At 44.8% G+C, this 23,245-nt stretch overlaps 1 protein-coding gene across 1 annotated transcript in view; it reads left to right on the plus strand.

The window, feature by feature from the left end:
- The first annotated feature begins 11,662 nt into the window (after nt 1–11,662).
- Nucleotides 11,663–23,245, plus strand: part of APCDD1 (APC down-regulated 1) — a 37,454-nt gene continuing 25,871 nt past the window's right edge. The window contains exon 1 of the mRNA XM_066352261.1: nt 11,663–11,864. Within this exon, the coding sequence (XP_066208358.1) occupies nt 11,807–11,864 (58 nt within the window). The 5' untranslated portion in view covers nt 11,663–11,806. The remainder of the gene's footprint in view (nt 11,865–23,245) is intronic.

The raw sequence follows: 23,245 nt of genomic DNA on the forward strand, positions 1-23,245 counted from the left end.
ATCAGGAGTTCCGCTGTCACTGGCTTTCAAACACTATGTAGCAGAGAAATGAAGACAACTTCAGAACTGCTCCTGGCTCCATGTTCTCCACCCAGCAAGGCCAAAGCCACGTCCACATAAACATTCTTCTGCTCCTCCCTCAGGGCAGGACCCAGTACAGAGAGTGGACTAAGGAAGGCCTCATCTCGTAATAGGGAAAGTGTTAGGAGCAGAACTGAAAATGAAACCCCCATTACCTCCTGGTTGTCTCCCTGCTTTCACTGTGCCCTCATGTCAGCCCGGCTTAGGTTATCAACTGAACGTGTCTAGGATTCTCATCGCCTTCTCACACTGGCTGTGAGCCACCAGAAACACATTTTGATTTCTAGCACTTAGCCAGCTATCTGGAACATAATATTCATTATTTCAATTATCTAGCAAACATTTATTTAATACGGAACTGTGCCATACCCTGTCCTGAATGCTGACTTGGGCCCTGCCTTCCCACAAGCATCCAATCATGTCAACAGCCATCATCAACACAGTCAGGGCTGCCGTGGGGGCAAAGGAGGGACATGTGGCTTGAGAAAGGCTTCCAGGAGGAAGTGACATCTGAACTAAGATAAAAGGGATGTGTAAGAGGACAAATGCAACTTGGTTCTCAATAAGTATTTACCGAATAAAAAAGAAAGGTTTTAAATATTTTCCTTTCTTTTCTGTTTGGCTCTCTCTATATGTCAGCTTTATTCTCAGATTGCTCTGTAATGTAATTTTTCCTTATTCTTTTTTTGTTCCTGTTCTTTGACTTATTGGAGACAACATCTATTTGTTTTCAGATCATTTCGCCACAATCTGATTTCAGTGGTTGCCTCTGCAGAAGTCTCTGGTCACAGACATACTCCACCACCAGCTCATCTCTTTGAGTTAACTTGGCCAGCAAATGGAGCATCTAGATCAGCGTCCCTTATTATCCAAGGTGAAGATTAAAGAGTGTTGGAGCTGGACAAATGCATGCGCAGACTGGTGGTTACTGTAATAACTACTTCTGTCTGCATAGTGCTTTAAGACTCCTCCGGCCCTGCACCCACTTTCCACACCTGGGCTCAGCCCTGCAAAAACAATCCATCTCCATGGTAGGACATTTCTCTGTGGCAGAGCAGTGGACGAGTGTAGGGGAGGGGAGAGGAGAGGGTCGTTATGCAAAGTTTTGTGCAGGGTCTAGATTGTAAACCTGTTACTGAATTCAATACAATACATGGGGTCAGCCCTCTTCAGATGGCTGTCTCCTAGCAAGCAGCCCCACCCCTAGAAGTGTTATGTGTCATGAGGTCTGTCTGCTGCAGTGGCTTCTATGGAATTGGTGACAAGTTAGTACCATGCTAAATTCAGCGTGGGCTGGCAATGCCTTAGTCTCAGTGCTGAGACATAAGGAACCAGCCTCTACCTCTCTCCCTATCTGCCATGTTCTAGGGCAGTGGTGGTCCCCAACCTCCGGGCCGCGGACCAGTACCGGTCCATGGGCCATTTGGTACTGGTCTGTAGAGAAAGAATAAATAACTTACATTATTTCCATCTTACTTATATTTAAGTCTGAACAATGTTTTATTTTTTAAAAAAATGACCAGATTCCCTCTGTTGCATCCATCTAAGACTCACTCTTTCTTTTTTTTTTTTTTTTGTATTTTTTCTGAAGCTGGAAACGGGGAGAGACAGTCAGACAGACTCCCGCATGCGCCCGACCGGGATCCACCCAGCACGCCCACCAGGGACAATGCTCTGCCCACCAGGGGGCGATGCTCTGCCCCTCCGGGGCATTGCTCTGCTGCGACCAGAGCCACTCTAGCGCCTGGGGCAGAGGCCAAGGAGCCATCCCCAGCGCCCAGGCCATCTTTGCTCCAATGGAGCCTTGGCTGCGGGAGGGGAAGAGAGAGACAGAGAGGAAGGAGAGGGGAGGGGTGGAGAAGCAGATGGGCGCTTCTCCTATGTGCCCTGGCAGGGAATCGAACCTGGGTCCCCCGCACGCCAGGCTGACGCTCTACCGCTGAGCCAGCCGGCCAGGGCCTAAGACTCACTCTTGACACTTGTCTCGGTCACGTGATACATTTATCCATCCCACCCTAAAGGCCGGTCCGTGAAAATATTTTCTGACATTAAACCGGTCCGTGGCCCAAAAAGGGTTGGGGACCACTGCTCTAGGGGAGCTGCTAGGCCTAACTTCCTCAGCACCTCCAACTGTGCAACAACAGGGACAATGTCTTTCGTATTTCATTCTGCACTAAAATGTGGGAAAGATGTGGCTGATTACCTGGGAGGGTATGGCAGAATATGCATCAGAACGTAGCCTCTAATTTCTGTCCTTTGGCCATCTCTCCCCAGACCCGCTCTGCAATGACCGTTCAGGAGTACTTCTCCCCGTGGCTCACCCTCACAGAACCGCAGGGCTAGACTGTAAAGAGGGGCCCGAGGGGATCAGCCGGTACCACGGAGACAGAAAAGAATCGTGTTACTTATCAGGTTCCGTGGATGAGCTTCACAATGTTAGACACTTGGATAGTGACTATGAACCGCGAACTTGCTGTGAAGTGGAAGATACTTGAGTTCCGGGACAGAAGAACCGGACACATCTCCAGAGCAGCAAAGCCAGGACTGATGCCATGGGAGAAGAATGAGTGATGCAGACATGCACTTAAGAGGAAATCCAAAGTACAATTAATTTAACAAACAACATGCCTCATAAGGTTCTGCTTCCCAAATTTTTAGTCACTATGAGAGAAAATACATATTTGTGAGGGGAAGATGCTATACAATGAGACGACGAACCGGGTATCTGCCCAGCTCCAGACCCAGCCTACAGCACGTGTGACTGTGGGCAAGTCTGACTTCAGGTGGCCTCGGTCCCCTCATAGTCAGAGCCCTCTGGCTGAAACCCAAGCTCTGTGCTACTCATCACAGCTAGTCTCCCCGTCCGAGTTTAAGAGTCTCTGATTGGCTTTTTCCCCATCTACTTTATGGTCAGTTGTTTAACTTCTGACTACTTTGGAGTAGCTCCGCCCTTTTCAGCTTCCAAGATGAAAGGAGTGAGGTGTGTCCTAAATGCCAACAGCCCGACAGTACAGCTTGACCACTTGCTCCATCTCCGGAGCATCTGCGGGCACCAGGTGTGTTGGTGACTGTGAGCCACCCTCACTCACAGCAGAGCCATTCTGTCCCACAGCTGTATGGCCATCCCCATTGACACGGGATCAGACAGCTGGTCAGCATGAGACTCTTACACCCAGAGAATCCCTCCAACACAAGCTGGTCCTTCTGTTCCGGATGACCTTCCATTATGTTGACTCTTGTTCCATGAGCTAGGCTGGTGTACTTGACCCAGTTTCTCACCTCCTTGTATATTTCCCCGCATAATTTTCCCAGCATATGTGCAGCTACCCATTGGACTCAATGGGTCCATTGCAGGAAAATTCTAATCGCTTGAGAGTTTGGAGATAGCTCCTAATGTTGGTATTAGCTAAAGCATATAAATGATTCTAGAGACAAAATGTGAGACAATAATCTACGTACGCATGTGAAGTTTTCCTCCATTGATATGGTTAATTTATTTTCAATTGAACTCTGGTGCTTTTTTAGTGTTTGTGTCAATTTATAAAGATTTCCCCCCTACTGTCTGCCTATAGATAGAGGTGGCAAAAACACCAAGTTACTGTATAAAAATAAATATAAGTGATTCTAAGTTAGGGCCCGAGGTGCATCCATACGAATAAAGCACACATTGCTAGCACCCGGACACACGGAATTGTGCAGTATTATGTGTCTTGAGGAGATCGTGTGGAGACAGTGTAAACCTCTCCAACCTCCAGCTTGCATCTCTGAATCAGAACAGCCCTGGTTGTCATCTGCCCTTCACAAAAGTGCATGAAGACCAAAAAAGAACAGGCATTTGAAAGCCTTTTGTGAATTACAAAGTGTTAACAAAAACTTGGAGATGAAGTATTGCTATGGAGTCCGTGACTTTGAATTTGGTGGCCCAGAGGATTGTTTTGTTTAATCTCAGCTCTGCTTTAGGGACCTCAAGTTTAAGGTGGATGAAATGTGTTTGCACATGGCCATGTCTACACAGCTCGTTGCTCTGAATATGCACAAGCCAAAACATGATAATTCAGCCGTGTATGTTCTGAAAGGACTAGCCAGGTCCTACCCTGCAAAGCTCGGGCCCACAGCAGCCAGCAGGCAGCATTTTAGTGACTATCTGATCCACCCTCGTATCTTATTTGCAATAATCTGTTCTAAAAACTAAACTGCTTGGACATTTTCCATATAAGATAGTGATGACACAACACACCTTCAGGTCTTAACTATAATAAATGTCCAAATAGCCTACACAGCATTTTAGCTTGAATGTCTCAAAACACATCAAAATCAATATTCTGCTTCTAAGAGGTAAAAATAATTTTTTTGTACAACCTTGGTGCTGAAAATAGCACCTTCCTGGGAATTAGAAAACCTACTGATTCTATCATATAAGTTGTACGATTTCCAGACAAACCACTGACTCTTTGGTCTTAGCTTTCTTATCTGTAAAGAGAGACTAGTATATTGACGTATCTAAATCAAAGATAATAATATTGAATGTGATGTTATGTTAGGAGGCTAGTCACGTAAAATAAAACATATTTGATTTTATATAATAAAAATCTATCCAGTGAATTAAAGAAACTGTTATTATAAATATTTAATATATGATTAATTATAATAAGACTAATATGTTATTCCTCTAGTACGGTGTTTCTTAAACTCCTTTTCATGATTTTTTGGAGACCCCCCCCCCCAAGTATCAATTTTCTTCCTTGGAGGCAATTTCACCAATGTTGAGAATGTATGGTCAAGTCTAAAGTCATCACTATTAGTGAGTTATTTTTTAGGGTACATTTACATAGTGCTTGACTACACGTAGTACATCCTCCTCCCTCTCATTTGATAGCTGTGTTAGGTAACATGCCTAAGGTCCTCCAGCTGAGAGGCTTGAGCCTGGTGCATCTGGCTCTTTAACAAATGCGGCATACTGCTCCTCACTTGTCAACATGTTTGAGCGTTGCTATGTGTACTGTAACAGCCCAGGGCGTGCTCGGATTGAATACCAGTGTTTTTGTGTCTTCCTGTGTCTGTAGTTGTGTGCTGCAGTGGCTTTGGGTGGTGCTGGCCTCATAAAGACTCTTTCTTGATGGTCTGATCTTATCCTGCCTCATCTACTAGCCCAACAAATGCCCATTATGGAACGACTTGTGAAGGGGCTGGAGGGAGATGTGAACATAATACCCAATTTTCTTCCCACCCTCAAAGAGCCAAATAATCTAGTTATACAGATAAAGCAGCTGGATATACATGGCAACCAGCACTACAAGGAAGAATTTTATGACAGTCACATGAAAGTACAGACAAAAATGTTTCACCTCCTGCTTGAATTTTCCTCCAGCGATAAGTCTTCTCATCAGCCCCTCTAACAGACCTGTGACAAAGGGTGAGCAGATGGTTAACCTAAATCACCCTCAGACGTAGCTGTCTTTAGTTTTGGATGGTTGCACATGTATACCTGATACACAGTATACGTTGGTTGGATGAATAAATGAACGAATGAATGAACTAACAAATGAATGCTGAGCTTATATTTTTTTTTTGTATTTTTTTTGTTTGTTTTTTGTTTTTTCTGAAGCTGGAAACCGGAGGCAGTCAGACAGATTCCTGCATGTGCCTGACCGGGATCCACCAGGCACGCCCACCAGGGGGCGATGCTCTGCCCATCCAGGGTTTCGCTCTGTCGTGACCAGAGCCACTCTAGCGCCTGGGGCAGAGGCCAAGGAGCCATCCCCAGCACCCGGGCCATCTTTTGCTCCAATGGAGCCTTGGCTGCGGGAGGGGGAGGGGTGGAGAAGCAGATGGGCGCCTCTCCTGTGTGCCCTGGCTGGGAATCGAACCCGGGACTTCCACACGCCAGGCCGACGCTCTAGAACTGAGCCAACCAGCCAGGGCCTGAGCTTACATTTTATTTGTTTTCTCTGATAACCTCCGTGAATTTAAAATGCAATGCAATCTTTACTTTCATAAGTTCAGAAGACTATGCCACTCAAAGACACATCTAAAACGACATTTTATTTTCCAAATAGAGTTTGTTCTAATTAACATGTTTTTAAAAATATAACTCAGAAGTATGCCCCTTCCTAAAGACTCCTCAGGGTAATTTTATTAGCTCTGCCTCTGAGGAAGAGCTGTAAGATTGTTTTCAATTTACTGTCTTTACCATTTATTAAAGTCTTGCTGTGGGCAAAATACTGAGAATACTGGCATGGGTGTTTTTAGTATTTTGAAAATAGGTGCTGAAAGGAGTATGGAGGTGATTAAGCACCACTCCTGTCCTCCAGATGTTTACAGTCTAGAGCAGTGGTAGTCAACTTGGTCCCTACCGCCCACTAGTGGGTGTTCCAGCTTTCATGGTGGGTGGTAGCGGAGCAACCAAAGTATAAATAAAAAGATAGATTTAACTATAGTAAGTTGTTTTATAAAGATTTATTCTGCCAAACTTAGCGAAAATCCGACATAAAGTACTTGGTAAGTAATTATTATTATATGCTTTAACTTGCTATAACTCTGCTTTATAAATTTTATAAAGTAAAGTTACTTCCCCTACTTTATAAATCACCATTACTGTGGAACCTGTGGGCGGTGAGAAAATTTTACTACTAACAGAGATACAAAAGTGGGCGGTAGGTATAAAAAGGTTGACTACTCCTGGGCTAGAGGAACGACCCTAGGTCTTGGGCTTGTACTGACATCTAGCAACTTTCAAGAAAAGTCCATTTATTCCAGTTGCCATATCCCAGCCTCTGAGGATGCAGAGGGAGTAAAATGTTTTCATCCATACACATAGTTGAGCATGATTTGAAATTAAGGCTTTAATCCCTTCTGACCCTTCTTTTTTTTTTTGTATTTTTCTGAAGCTGGAAACGGGGAGAGACAGTCAGACAGACTCCCGCATGCGCCCGACCGGGATCCACCCAGCACGCCCACCAGGGGCGACGCTCTGCCCACCAGGGGGCGATGCTCTGCCCCTCCGGGGCGTCGCTCTGCCGCGACCAGAGCCACTCTAGTGCCTGGGGCAGAGGCCAAGGAGCCATCCCCAGCGCCCGGGCCATCTTTGCTCCAATGGAGCCTTGGCTACGGGAGGGGAAGAGAGAGACAGAGAGGAAGGAGAGGGGGAGGGGGTGGAGAAGCAAATGGGCGCTTCTCCTACATGCCCTGGCCGGGAATCGAACCCGGGTCCCCCGCACGCCAGGCCAATGCTCTACCGCTGAGCCCCTTCTGACCCTTCTTAATACTATCATTTCCTCAAGGCCCGAAAGACCTGGCCTCTGAAGTTCCAGATGATCTGTGTGATGGCACACCTTCAGATTAGCTTTCACAAGGACTGCATTAGGAAACCAAATTGTAACCTGTTTTTAAGGACATTGGTCCTCGTGTCTCCCCAGCATAACAACGTATTGGAGCTCTCTACCACTCTGTGTTCACTGAAGATCGAGACACTTTCCTAAGAAAATCAATCCGAGGTCATCACTCAAGCTCTGCGCCCCGTGCAGACATACCAGAAAATCTGCCTGTGACTCAGAATGCCTGTGGAAGAGCAAAGCTGGCTCTGACTCAGAGACCGAGCCAATTATTGAGGCTGTTTGTTAAGACTAGCAGGGCTCACGGGAAGGGACCACCTGGTAAACATGTGAGAGAGGTCTTGTGAGCTGGTGACGGAACAGTCACGGGGATTCCAAGTGTGCCTGCGATGTGCTATGTGGCGGAGAACTCGGCCCCTTTGAGCTTCTTCTTCCACATCAACGTGGTAAGAGTTGTTTGTGGGCAGCTCTGAGTATTCTAACATACTTACTTATTGATGCTAAGGGAATTCTGTCCAGCTGCCTTGGTCAGGAACTCTTCTGCTACAACCAGGGACTGGCTACACACACTCCTGCTCCACGCTTGGTTCTTATAAGTGGTCCGAGGAGATTCTCTGTAAGGGTTTTTCAGGTGGCCAGATTCTGAGTTGGAACTCACAATCCCATTCCTGGAAATGCCTTCCTCTCGATTTTATTATTCAAAGCATATATCCACATACAAGCACTCTAAGACAACTTACAGTGTATTTTTTCCCATTATTCTCGTGCAGTACACTAACAGTGAGAGTAAAAAGTCCTGCAGAAAGTGAACCCTTTAACTCAGGGGTCCCCAAACTTTTTACACAGAGGGCCAGTTCACTGTCCCTCAGACCGTTGGAGAGCCGGACTATAAAAAAAAAAAACTATGAACAAATCCCTATGCACACTGCACATATCTTATTTTAAAGTAAAAAAACAAAACGGGAACAAATACAATATTTAAAATAAAGAACAAGTAAATTTAAATCAACAAACTGACCAGTATTTCAATGGGAACTATGCTCCTCTCACTGACCACCAATGAAAGAGGTGCCCCTTCCGGAAGTGCGGCGGGGGCTGGATAAATGGCCTCAGGGGGCCGCATGTGGCCCGCGGGGCCGTAGTTTGGGGACCCCTGCTTTAACTATAGTCTGTACCTGGTAGACAGGCAGAAGGCGATGGGGTTGTATCTGGGAGTAGCACCCCTGGCAAGATGTTATGTTGAAGGTCAAGAACTTAAATCTAATGACACTACATGTGGAAAATAAACTGGCAAAAGAAATTTGAAACTGGTGACATCATCTAGGCTGTGTTTATACCACACCAGTGAAACCAGTTGAAAAAACAAAAATGGAATCAACTTGACTGTCAGGATGACACAAATTACGGCTGGACTGCTGGTTTTCTTCTTCTTCTTCTTTTTTTTAAATGACTGAATCAAATAATTATTTAAGTAAATGTATTATCTAATTGTTCCGCTAATGTGATAAATGACCTTACATTTCTCAATTACTATCAACCCAGTTGCTTATACATAAACATACCATCTCTAACACTCTCTAATGTTGTTTGCTTCTTTCAAACGTACCCCAATAGACTAAAAGGCATCAAATGACTAAAAGGCCTAGAAAAGCTAGACCTTGCCTTGCTGTGTGCTTGGTGATGAGGCTAATGTTCTGCATAAGCAGCCAAAAGTGCTGTTTACATCATTTTCAACTGCCCCACATTCTCGAGGAAATCAAGTTCCTGCTTTAAGCTCGATTGATCCTTGGGCAACATTCAAACTCATGAGTCATCATCTGCTACCCAAACCTCGAAACAGAGACAAACAAGGACAATGAAGCCATAAGGAACAACGTTGACCTACAGAGATGCTTGAAGAGCAAGCCCAACATAAAAAGATAGCTCCTGATCACAGGCATTATTGTAACAATCTTCCTTTTCCTCACATGCAGGGAGTCTTTCATCTTCAAGATTTGCAAATACTAACACTTTAATCCTCACAACATCCTTGTGAGCTAGGCAGGTGGCATGAGTTATGATCCTCATATTAAAGGTGGAAAGATGATAATGACGGTGATAAAAATTAAAGCACATCAAACAGTATCAGCTCCATGGCATCAATGGATCCGTGGCTTTCTCAGAAAATTAAAAAAGCGAAAACTGTCAAATGTATTCTCATCTATTTTACTAAGTTTCACACCGATGCTTAGGACCCACTCCTTTTGAAAGACTAAAGCACAAGTTTAATTACTACTTTGTTTAAAGTGGCAAAAGACTCTCTTGGGAAGTCAGGCATCGTTTTTCTTAAGTGTTTTTATTTATAAATAACACCAGTACAATTGAGTCAAGAAATGTTCTTTTGATTCCATCTGGTCCTGTGGCTGTTCCTCAGCTTAGAGAGGAGGTGGTGACATTTAGCCTAGGTAACTGAAGAAGCCTCTACCTGGTGGTCACAGAATGGCTGGAGGATCTTCTTGGCAGAAGAAAGACCTCCAGATAAATTCGAGTCCAGGGCACTTCAGGCCAGCATGGGGGCCACCACTTATGGAAAGCAGCTTGTTTGAGCCCTGGGGAATTAAGAGAGTGGAAGTTGTTTCTGCCTTTGGGTTGTAAAACCCAATGCAAAACTGAACATACACCCCCAGACCCACAGAACATAAATAAAAATCAAGACTTGGCCTGGAAGAGAAGACTCACAGAAGGGGCCTGGGTGCTCTTTCTTGGGGACTGACAGGGAGTCTTCCTCTAACATTTCTCCTTTGTTTCAACAGGTAATTTGCTTCCCGGAAGGATGGAGGAAGGGAAAGGGCTCCTGCTGCCTACACCATTCCCTTCACAGACTGGGACCGGTGAGGGCTCTCACGCGCAGCAGAGGAGCCCAGGCACTAACCTATGGGGGGCACGTCCAGTTAGAGCAAGTACTGCACTGTCCAGGGAGCCCCGCACGGCAGCGCCCCCACCCTGAGCAACTTTCCAGGCCTCAACTCTTCTCTTTTCTCCTCTTCTTTTCTCTTCTATCTTCTATCCCATCTCTCTCTCCCCCTCCCTCTCTCACACACACACACACACACACACACACACACACCAATCTCTGCAAACCCATCTCTCTCTCACACACACACACACACACCAATCTCTGCAAACCCATCTCTCTCTCACACACACACACACACACACCAATCTCTGCAAACCCATCTCTCTCTCACACACACACACACACACCAATCTCTGCAAACCCATCTCTCTCACACACACACACACACACACCAATCTCTGCAAACCCATCTCTCACACACACACACACACACACACCAATCTCTGCAAACCCATTTTTCTCAGACCTCAAGTGAGACCCCCAGCCTCCCAGCGCCCCTCGTCCATCCTTTGGAACACCTTTCACAAATGGGGCATCCACCCCTGTCGAGGGAAGAGAAAAGGTCCCAAGTTCCCCGGGGTGGAGGCAGGGAGCTAAAGGGCACGTTTTCTTTCCCTGCCGGCGGTGCCAAGGGCTGTAAGCCCTTCGAAGAAAGAAGCTCCCACGGAGTGGGCAGCTGGGGAGGAGGAGAGGGCTGCGCAGAGCCTGGGGGCAAGAGAAGGGGAACTTTCGGGGGAGGGTGCTCGCAGCGAGGAGGAGAAGGGCAAGGGTGGAGGGAAGTGGGCGGCCGGGAGGGCGGCGGGGGGAGCAGAGGCAGGAGGGGAGCCGCGGCGGGGGTGGCGGCGGAGGGAAAGGGGGTGGAGAGGGAGGCAGGAGCTGCGAGAGGCGGCGCCCGACACGCCCTTTCAAGTCCCCGCGCCCCCATCCCCCGCGGCGGCCCGGGGGCGGTGGCGCGGCGTCGCCTCCCCGGTCCCTCCCCCAGCCCCTCCTCCGCCCCGCGGCCCGGCCGCCCCGCCGGCGGCGCTCTGGAAATATGAAGAGACGCTGCAGCTGCGGCGGCGGCGGCGGCCACAGCAGCTCCGTGGGGCGCGCGCTGCGGCGGCGGCGACCGGGACGGGACGCGGCGGGTCCGGGCGCGGAGAGAGCCGCAGCGCCGACAGGGACAGGCCGGGCGCGCGGGGCCCCCCGGCGCCGAGGGAGCGCGCGCCCCGCGGCCCCCGTGCCGCGCCCCCCGGGGATGGGGCCCCGCGCCGCGGCCGCCTGATCGCCGGCCCGGCCCGGCCGCACTCGGGCTGGGGCCGAGGAGCGTCCCGCCCCCGTGGCCCCGCGCCGGAGCACTCGCCCTGCTCGCGCCGACGCCGCGCCGTGTGGCCCCAGGCTGGAGGCGGGAGAGCAGCGCGCGCGCGGCGCCGCGGCGCTTCCCGGGGAGCAGGGGCCCCGGACGGCTCGCGGCTCGAGCGGTTCCAGGCGCGCGGGAGGTCCCGGAGGAGGACCGGAGATGTCCTGTCTGTGCCGCCTCCTGCTCACATACCTGTTCCCGGCCCTCCTGCTTCACGGTGAGTCCGAGGCGGGGTGGCGGTGCCTGGCTGCCCGCCGGAGCGGGAGCGGGAGCGGGAGCCGGAGCCGGGGGGCGGGAGCCGCGGGAGCCCCGGGAGCGGCAGAGAGCTCCCGCGGAGCCCGTCTCGGTCGCGGCGCTCCCTCCCCGCCCGCCGAGCAGCTCCCGCTTCCTCCCGCTCCGCTCTCGACGAGGGGCTGGCGTTGCCTAGGCTCTGAGCTCCTCTCCCCTGGCAGCGCCCGGACCTCTTTGGCTGCTGGAGTTTTCTTTTCAGGAAGGTTACAAATGTCACGCACAACTTTTATCTCCTGAATCCACTGCCTCAAGTCCTAGGGAAAAGTTTTATCCACTGTTAGATTTTCCAACTGTAGACTCATGAAATCACAGGCTTTGCGGTCCTGGTTCCAAAGTGTCAGCGCAGGAGGAGCTCTTGATGTGGTCCAAGCTTTTATGGGACTGAAAGAGAAACTACGATTATTTGAGCAGAAGAACAGCACGCGAGTGTATCTGTGTGCCTTTCCTAGGACTAGTGTTTTTTGAAAGGGTGGTGATGGGGTCTTCTCCCAAGTAGACTGGGTGCAGTTACAAGAAGCAAGGGATTCCTAATAGCCACGGTGTAATAATTAAAACCAGTCACCTAAGTTCTCTTGAACTTGATGCCTTATTTTCCTCAAGCCGTTGCTTGATCATTTTGTCTCTGTGCTGCATTCGCTACATTTTCTTAGGAGGTCTAGTAAACACACAGAGAACATCCATAGTTTATAAGAGTTCCGGGAATTGCCCTGAGAAAATCAAAGCAATTGCCTGGGAGTTGCCAAGGCAGATTTTGTGCTAGATTGATGTTCATCATCTGGACAGGCGGTGGCAGAACATATGGAGCCCATTCTGATGTCCTGAGCGAACTTTCCTTAATGGTGGACACCTGCCTTCAGCAGAGTGTCTCCACTGGGAGCCTCCACCAGGAGTGTGGCTCTGCTTCCTCAGTACCTACCACAGTCAACCCACATCTCTGCAGATCAGATTACCCTCCAGGTAATCTGGACATTTCTGAGTAGGATCTGCAGCTGATTGGGGAGCTTCAGAATGCTTTGTAGTTAGCCCTGAAGATCAGGCTATGGCCATTGCAGAAGATTGAGGAAGGTTAACCTGCAAGCTGTACATGGCTATTTTGTTGGCTGTTTTGTTTTGTAGTCCTGCTTTAGGCAGGGGGCTTGGGCAGCACAGCCACACAGACCTTGCAAACATGTTGGGCTGGGCCAGACCCGCCTGATTGCCAAGGTGTGTATTCTGAACTCTAGTGATCCCAGACTTTAAAAGTCAGGGTGGAAGGCTTGCAATTCGAGGGCCAAAGAGAGAAGGTATAATTATAGGGTTGCACTCCTAGGCCCATCTGCTTAGAATTACAGAGTAGTTTTAATCTTTGGCTGAAACATGAAACAAATCAGAGCCAATGAACAGATCAAACAGCAGCTGCCACACACACCAGAAAAAAGAGAGCAAGAGAGATGAAACAGAGGAAATCGTTCCTCCTTACAAAAAACCTGTCGTAATATCTGTAAAGAAAAAAGACAGTATGGTCAAATGACTTTAAAATGAAAAATTACTTGAAATTTGGCAAAAACATTTTTTTTTTGCATAAAACCATTGACTTTTGGACAATAAAAGCAATCCTCAGAGATGCAGCCTGGGCCAGTTTGTACTGAGATTCTTCTCCTTTCCTTGAGAGGTGGGGGTTGTAATTAGACTTCCTACCCCTCTAGTCCCAGCTGGGATTTTAATAGCTGGCAGGTAACAAGAGCTCAAGTGTGTCCCTAGTGAGGTCTGGATATAGCCCCAAATCTCTAAATTCAGATGTGAGTTGGCCTGAACTCCTTTGGATCAGGGATTACCCAGACCCAGCTGTGCCTTCTGCCTGGAGAACAGGCTGGGGGGAGAGAGAATGGAGGGGCAGCCCATGCCCTGAATGATAAATGGGAGGACTGTGAGGCTAGACCCAGTGGGCTTGTGTGTGCACGTGTGCTCACACTGTGTGTGTGTGTGTGTGTGTGTGTGTGTGTGTGTGTATGACAAAGAGGATAAAAGATTAAAAACAAAGGTTTGCAAAGTGTAATTGGATGACCTGGATAACCCTGCGAAAAGTTATCCTATTTCAAAGTGAATCTGCGATGACAAAGTTAGTAGCACTGAAGTGTCCCAAAGATCTACTTAGATCCTTGTAAGGAGTATCCAACTGGAGGGAAGAAAAGACACAGGGAATATTTGTTCACTGTATAAATCCTCGTGATTTAAGAAAGGCTTGTAATAATTCATTTGGATAATGTAAGAAAGACACCAGTAAAGAATTGGGTATTCTCCCTTCCCTTTTATTTTTTTTGCCTGAATTTTACTTGACTGAAGTAGTTTTAATAGAAAATGGGTGTTAAACTAACCCAAGAGAGTGGCTGTGTTGTACTCTATAGGAAGGGGTTTTACAAGCATTTAAAAATTCAGTAGTAACAGATGGCACTTGATCATATATTGTAATAGATGCTGTAAGTCTGAAAGAAATTACCTGAAATCTCCTTAGGATAGTTGAACGATTTTTTTCCCTGATAAATAAGCGTTTTCTTTTGCTAACCATAGGACACCATCTGTCTATTAATGGTAGTGATTAGTAGGTAAAAGCACATTTTCTGTGATTATAAATGTACTTGTGACAAACAATTACATTTCAGACACAGACTTTTTGTTACACTAATAAGTCACATTAATATGATTAAAAAATGTACAAGACCTTCATGAAGATTCTTTGTGAGGATGCCTTATGTTGGGCGTACAATTTTTGTCCAGATTTTTGGTTACTTTTATTTCAATTAATCGCAAGTTACAAATCACCTTTAGGTCCTGTTAGTGAATAAATTAAGTTCCGGCAAGACTCAAGTCCATTGTTTACTTTTGCTATTTTTTTAAAGATGGAAATGCAGTGCAAAACTCAAATTTAAAATTTAATGGCATAAAAATATATATGTCATTGGTACTGTCCTCTCCCGCAACTTCTGAAAACAATCGCATTTCCTAATCCAGATAAAACCTATTGAATGTTATGAAGGTATGCAGCTGGAAGATGTCCATTATCACTGTTTTCTTTGCTTAGAGGAAAAGCTGCAAAAATCATTCAGCTCTAAAAACACAGATCGGCACGAGGTATTCCAAAATCAGTAGTGCTTAAATGCACAGCAAAGTGCTAACTAACATCTCTTTGATTTTCAGTTTTGGAGCTGATGTTGAGAGAGATGTTCTTATTCCCCAGTGCTGTTCACTTTTGTTCAATTCATTTACTTTTCTGAAAGGTGAAGACAGTTTTGAGCTCTTCCCTTTCATTCGAGCATCTATTCTATCAAAATATTTAAAAACTGTGTATATTACTGAATGATAGCTTAACCAACAAAATGTGAGGAAATATTCTGAGTAGGATAAAAGAAGAATCATTGAAATACCATTTTACTGAAGAGAGTTCTTATAAACAAGAAAACATTGTCTTTTTCATACTGTTTCCTCCTCAGTCATAAAATGAAATGTTGAAAAGAAATATGACTCATCTGTTCATAATGGGGCAAGGTTCTTGGACAGATGTTAATGTTATTTTGTGAAATAAATTGAGTTGCTTTAAACATGTGGCTAAGCAGATCTATGATCACCATGTTTATACTTTTTCTCTCTAAATGAGAAAAGCACTAAAAATGAGTGGATAATAAGACTATAATTACACACTGTTTAGGGACAGACTGATAACTTTATATAATCAATTAAAGAGAAGCATAAAACATTAGAACTAGAAACATAAAAAGATAAGTTAGAGATTATATACTTCTATTGAAAGCTTGCATAGCAGGACATGTCAATAAACTGCCAGTAGAGTCGAAGTGATTATAGAGAAAACCTCAGTAAAAAACCTGCCATTCTCCAAGTGTGACTTCTCACTGTGTCAAGATTTTACATGTACAAATTGTTTAGTTCTCTCCAGTTGGGGAATAAAATTATTCTGGAAAGTCACATGATCGGTATCTAGGTTTGAAAAAGGATATGGTGTCACTCCAAAACAATTAACAGTATTTTGTTCTATAGGGTTTTCCAGATTCATTCATTCGCTAACCATTCATTCAACAGGTACATTTATTAGAACTGACTTTGTGCCAGGTGCCGCTGCTTGCCAGGGATAGGGGTTGTAAGGAGGAGCATTCCCCCTTTCCTGAAGAGTCCTGAAGAATATCTAGAGGTTAAGAAAAAAAGCTATTGCAGAGCCCCAGAGCTGGGAGGATGATGTCACCCTATGGTTGACTGCAGTATTTTCCCTGCTGGGACTCGTAGCATGCACGCACACACACCACAGACATGCACAAACACACCGTGCACACAGTTAGCACATGCACACACCGCACATGCACACAGCTGTGCTGAAAAGCACGAATGTGGCTGCAGCAGCCAGCTGCAAACCCATCATGCAACTTTAGCACTCAGTGGTTCAACCCCAGTGTTTGGGGACCATGGCATTAGAATAAAAACACAGAGAGAATTACTTCGTGCTCAACTAAAGTTAGATGGAGCCAGGAATTTTAAATATTGATTTCGTGATACATTTCATGAAGGGAAAATTCTTTTAGACATCACGTTTTAAAGATTGGCCAAAGCAGCTCTCTTTGCTTTTATAAAAAATAACAATAATAATAATAATAATAATAATAATAATAATGGAAATAGAAAGAAGAGGTTGGTAAGCACAGATTTCTGTGTAGCAGTAAAATCCAATATGTCTGTGCTACATACGTGCTTTTATTCCAAAACATGAAAAGCTGCCCTGGAGTTTATCTAGCAGTATCCACTTCAAAGCACACATTTACAGTAATGACTGCTTATTTAATTGGGCAGGGCAATTTCATGGCTAAGTAATTACCTGCATTTAATCTAATCAGTCTCATTTTATCTGCTTTAAGTTTTTAGGTATCGAACCAGTCCTAACTTGAGAATATTTTCTCACTCTGATTATCAAAGGACTACATGTCACATTGTATAAAATACAGAAACATGCAAAATGAGCCAGAAAAGAATCATTTAAAACCCTTTACCCAGAGAAAACCATTATTCATGTTTTGACATTATACCTATTTAGCCTTTTTTTAGTTTTTTTTTTAAAGCATTAAAGTACGTATATAAAGGCTAACCTGATCAAAGATTTGTTTTCAAAGTTTGCTTGAAAATTGTTTGCTTTCCAACTAATTTTACATTTCATTATCTGTTTGGAACTTTTGATTCTCAATCTAGATAAGCAGGTGAAAAACTGCAGAATATATTTGGAAAAATCGGGATGAGGACCCTGGAGTGCGTTGCCCTTTCACTTTTCCTAAAACAGTGCTCCCTGCCTGAAAGATAGGCTCACACATAGTAGGCTCTCCGCTATTTGTTGAATGAATGAATATCAACTTTCAAAAGGCAAGCAGTCACTTAACCTTTCCCTTTTCCACACCCTTCTGTGTTGTCCCATCAATGGACTGCGTTGTTTTTTGAGGGCACCATGGGTTGAGAAACAAGCTTTGCTGTGGATGACTAGTAGAAGTACTGTATTTGTCCCCTTTGAAAACTGCGCTAAGCACAGCTCTCTGAATGCATAATCTGGCCAGTTCAGTGATGTAAATAGTTACCTGGTCACTAAGGCATTTTTTTTTTTTAGCTTGTAAATCCCTGCATAAACGGTCAACCCTGTGCTTCCTTTCATTTCATGAAACCTGGTTTTTTGTTTGATAGCATTGGAAATTTTCACTCTCTGAAGAGTAGATTATTGCAATGATGGTAGTAATTAATATTGTTCTATAGTCATTTAGGATTACTGTTGTGGAGTAATTTATTCCTTGGGAGTAAATCACTCGTACAGATGCACACACATGCACGAATACACACACTCACACACATGCACTCACTTGCACGCACGTGAATAAACCCTCCAGAGCTCCGGGATCTCATTTCATTCGCTGGAAGTGCTAATCTATAAAACTGTACTCTGAAGTCTTCAGGAATGAATTTGTTTTCAACAGGTGAACAATTTCATTCCAGAGGAGACTTTTTTCTTCCACAGTTGTATTATTATTTGTCATAATAACTTGATCTTGTCCCAGGTCATGGACCCCTGAGGTTGGAGATATTTGATAACCTACCGGTATTTATTCAGAATCCCACTGGACAGGGAGCAGTGTTAGGGAGAGCTTCCAGCTGAGCTGGTATCACAGACTGGCTGTTTGTGTAACTCTTCACATTAAAGTGTGGTTCTCTATTGACTCCTTTCTCTACTCGTATAGTAACTATCATTTGATATATTAGATATAATATGCATAAAGTGGATTGTCAAGTGTTACACAAATTTTAGTTATCAACACATTTTTTTTTTACTTTATACAGGGAAAAAAGGCACATATCAGATAACCCAAAGCTACCTCAAAGACAGGAAACTCATAGCTACTTTCTTACTGGATAGTTGTTCATTCTTAGATGCTCTTTTCCTTGGATTTATTTACAGCAAAATCTTAATGAGAACCCGACTAATTAGTCTTCTCAATTAACCAAAACATCTAGAATCTTCAGTTAACCAAAATGTTGAAGTTGTTTGTGTGTGCACTCACACACATGTTTTCACACTCTTGTAAGAAAAATAAGGAGGAAAACTTTTCATGGCTTAAACAGAGCTGTTACCTGTTCAGTCCAATATCTCTTTATCCACACCACCGTCCCATGAACAATGATGTTCCTAATAATGACCTTGAGCCACTTTAAGAACTGCATCATCTGAGAAAGATCATCATGTCAACTGCACTCAACATACACTGGTAGAATTTTCTACAACCAAATATTATGATTGGCCAACACTTCAAATTATGCAAAAAGTCTAATTAAGTGGTTTAAAAAAGTTATTATATATAATAAGCACTTCTATTATTATAAATTATAGGTATATTCAGACAGGAACTGTCATTGTAGTTAGTTGCCATACCTAAGCACTGCATTAAAAAGTACCAGGATGATTGATTTACACAATTTAAGATGTATTAAAATAGGACATATAGGTATTTCGCAAAATTTTTCTTCAGATATAGTGCTAAATTAGTAGAAGATCCTTCTTTTCTCCTTCCCTCCTTCTCCCCATCTTTTTTTCTCTTTTAATATAACTTCTTGATAACACTTCTCTCTACAACCTGCAAAAGATGGTCAGTAGCACTCCCAAGACTACAAAAAAAATTTTACTTCTGTTTGTTGAAAGCCGTTGCCTTTTTTGATCTTATTTATTCAGGCAAAATGATACACTGAACCATTACAGAAGCTTCATAATTGAACTTCTTGCTTCCAGTCAGCTTCTCATTCCTCCAGAACAGGGAGAAGCGGTTTTCCCAGTGGGCTTCTTCTCATGCCATTACATTGTTTAAAACCTTGTAGCAGTTCCTCTTTACCTTTCCTGTTGAATCCACTCTCAGTATGACACATGGCTTCTTCATCCTGACCCTGTCTCTCTCGCTGCTCTTCTGTCCTTGGCCATCCGGTGATCTCCCTTCCCCGAGCCTTGTCTTGTTCCTTCTACACTCCTACCTGCCTCCTTATGTTTGAACGTGCTGTGTATTCTGCCTAGACCACTTCCGTTCAGTCTTCAAGGCCTAGTCACCCCTCCACGAACCCCAAAGAGGATGAATTCAAGAGTCTGCTGCCTCTGTCCCTATGAGTCCCTCTGCAAGCCCATCCATCTGGGGCTGGTTTCTTACCCAACCAAGAGAGACTCCCTCTAGGCATAATGTTTGTTGCTTCCATGCCTAGAACAGTACCTGACACTTCTGAGCCTTTCTGACTTTTTGAATGAATGAATGAATGAGTTGACAGCTTCAGTCCCACATTGTAGTTAACATACTCCTGGTGACACAGTGTACTCAGGGGTCCCTGGGTTGACCAGATATCCAAGTCTGGTCTCTTTGGAGGGCACACCATTGCTGATCCTGAGAAGGAAGTCTTGAGTTATAAACATATAGCTGTTACAGTTGGCCTCCTCTCCTGCCATTGAACTTGGTTCTTCAAATGACCTTTATTTAATTCACAAGAAGGCTACCTACATTTTCCACACCAGATGTCAGTGGGGAACCACTGTCAGTCGACTGCAGACCTAAGAGACAGTTTCTCCGACCTGTAGCGACTCCTGCTTTTACTTAACCCGTTTAATTTTGCCCCTAAGGGTAAACAAGGTGATGAGTACTTTGAAGGGAAAAAGATAAAAAAGGGAAAAATAACAACCCCACTTTGTTTTCACCCTGAAAATACAATGTCTCCCTGGAGTGTGAGCCTGAAATCACTGTGTCCTGTGTCCTGAGTACTGTGCTAACCGTGAAGTTCTTTTCCATCTGGCTGCTCACTCTGATATTCTTCTGTCCTGACAGCCTTGCCAGGTTCATGAGCTTTGCTCATTGTCTAATAAATGCAGTAACGAAATGGAGATTTTACTCTAGAAACCCAGAGCAATTTACTTATTTGCCTGCTTTCTGACGCTCTTTATTTCTTCCAACTCTGGGGAAACGCATAACTGTAGGCTTCCTTCCTGTGTGACTAGCCTTGGGAATGACCAGTGCACACCCTGACCTGCTCCTCTTCTGCCTTTGAACTCCCAGCTTCCTTCCCGGAGCCTTCTTCATCATCTCTACCTTTGTTCTCTGACATCTGGGCCACTGAGACCTTAACAGCCTCAAGGTCAGAAAAACTTGTCTTTTTTCTCTTTTATGCTTTTGGCTTCTAAAATACAGTGTGTCCGTAAAGTCATGGTGCAATTTGACCGGTCATAGGAAAGCAACAAAGACGATAGAAATGTGAAATCTGCACCAAGTAAAAGGAAAACCCTCCCAGTTTCTGTAGGATGATGTGGCAGCATGTGCGCATGTGCAGATGATGACGTAACACCGTGTATACAGCGGAGCAGCCCACAGTCATGCCAGTTGTGATGTGGATGGTACAGAGGAAAGTTCAGTGTGTTCTGTGGCTCGCTAAATTCGAATCTGTGACCAAAGTGCAACGTGAATATCGGCGCGTTTATAACGAAGCGCCACCACATAGGAATAACATTACTCGGTGGGATAAGCAGTTGAAGGAAACCAGCAGTTTGGTGGAGAAACCCCGTTCTGGTAGGCCAACAGTCAGTGACGAGTCTGTAGAGGCTATACGGGATAGCTACCTAAGGAGCCCTAAAAAATCTGTGCATGAGCCCACATCGAACTGCACTGAATAGGTATGAAACTGGGAGAGTTTTCCTTTTATTTGGTGCAGATTTCACATTTCTATTGTCTTTTGTTGCTTTCCTGTGACCGGTCAAAATTGCACCATGACTTTACGGACACACTGTATACAGGGTAATAGTGAACAGGTATTTGTTAAACTTGGTGAACTTGTCAACAACCACAGAGACCCACCCTTTTCTCCTTCAGGGTTACCAAGTACTCTGGCCCGAGAGCCCTGTGTCCTCATTCTGAGTGCTCTGCCCTTCCCAGGACTCTGAGTGAGATGGCTATGGATGACCTTTACCATCATTTTAACTGTGCTGTTAGCTAGGAAAGACTATTTACGAGCCATCTAAGAGCCTAGTTATTATTTCAAAAAACAATGGCTAACATTGAATGAGAACTGTGTGCCACATCCTCTTTTAAAGAAAACAGTCTCTGTTAATCCTAAAACCAAGCCTAAGAGATGGGTAATGTTACTCCCTCTTTACAGATGAGTAAACTGAAGCTTGGAGATGTGAAGTAACTTAAGGTCACAATGCTAATAGTTTTTCAGTAGTGGTAAGACAGATTTTTTTTCATATTTTAAGATCTTTGCGATAGAGGCACATTGATCTTAAGGTGAATGGAGTCCATCCCTGTTAGCGTGCAGACAGCAGGTATGGGAATAGCTACTCATCACTGCACTCACTTCCTTGATGTGCATCATTGGGCCTCTGTATCTTCAGTTTAGTTGCAAATAGTTTGGTTTTGAAAATAGAGTAAACATTTGAGCCAAGCATGTTTGGGTTTTTTCTCCATAATTTATAAATGACACTCAGCACAGGCCTCTCGACAGAGCACCGGAGTGTCATTTGACATCAGTGAAGCAAATATTGATCACTGGAGGAAGAACTTCAATTCCATATCTTCGCACATGGCAACAATCGGTTGCTTAGAAAGGAAGATGCCCACAACGAGATGAGGATGTGTTTGAGTTTTGTTATTGAGATAGGAGCGGAACGGAGGGATTGCCTGTCACCTGTAAAGCAATGCAACTAAAGGCAAGCCATTACCACATCAGTTTGAATAGATATCTTTTATCTACTGTCAGAGCAACCAGAGGTTGCTGGCATGGTTCATAGGTATCTCAAGACTGGTAAGGCATTATGCCATCATATAAATGGAAGTGTTTTTGCCCCTGGTAATAAAATGACAATGTATCTTAATTGTTGAAGTCTTGGATTGGAGGAAATCCTCTAGGGTGGCAATCTACTTTCAAACTCAAGAGCCTAACTGGAGATTTTTCACCCAAAACCTCCAGTCTATCTTTACAGGAGAACATATGCAGGGGGTAAAGAGGTTACAGATCATTTTTTAGAACATGGCTTGGTTGATAGTGAGTTGATGACATCTTTACTGAATTCCTAGTGACATATTTAAAGTAGAATCTTCCCCGACTCCCAGCGCCTCATGACTTCAATTAAAATCTGTTTCAAATTAGCCACATCATAATTGATCACCAGACAGCAGGTTGTACTATGTTTTATTGCCTAACAGGGAACTTAGGAAATGCTTCCTATCATTAATTTAAGATAATATAACTGTTGGGATTGGCGGAGGTACAGTGACTAAGTACCCTTTTCACCTCTCTAGTTCAAAGCTAATTGGGAGATAGATACAGGTGTGAGGCAAATGGGGATTAAAACATTGGAAATCATGATAAATACTTGGTAAGAAGATACCATATAGACGGCTTGTCCATGGTAGGGTTGCTAATGGTTCATTCCTGGGTTTCTACCTGGCGCAGTGCCATAACAAAACCCCTGAAGGGGAATCGTCCTTACTACATGGCAAGGAGCTGATCAACATGCATGTAATTTACAAACAAGTTGGTTTTGAAAAGAAAAAGAGAGAAATGGGGCAAACACACTTGTTTCCTCCTTCATCACATACATTACTTCACTTGGAGGGTTGACTGAGGCATGGGGAAGGACCACCCAGAAGATTGCGGGTGGGTGGGAGCGCCTTCCCTTGGATGGAAGTAGGAGGCCACAGCATGGGAGGTCGGCCCTTCAGAGCGCAGAGCATAGTCTCAATGTTTTCTTCTAGCTCACGTCTGAGTCACCTGGTTTGG

This window comes from Saccopteryx leptura, chromosome 11, assembly GCF_036850995.1.
Source record: "Saccopteryx leptura isolate mSacLep1 chromosome 11, mSacLep1_pri_phased_curated, whole genome shotgun sequence".
Lineage (NCBI taxonomy): Eukaryota > Metazoa > Chordata > Mammalia > Chiroptera > Emballonuridae > Saccopteryx > Saccopteryx leptura.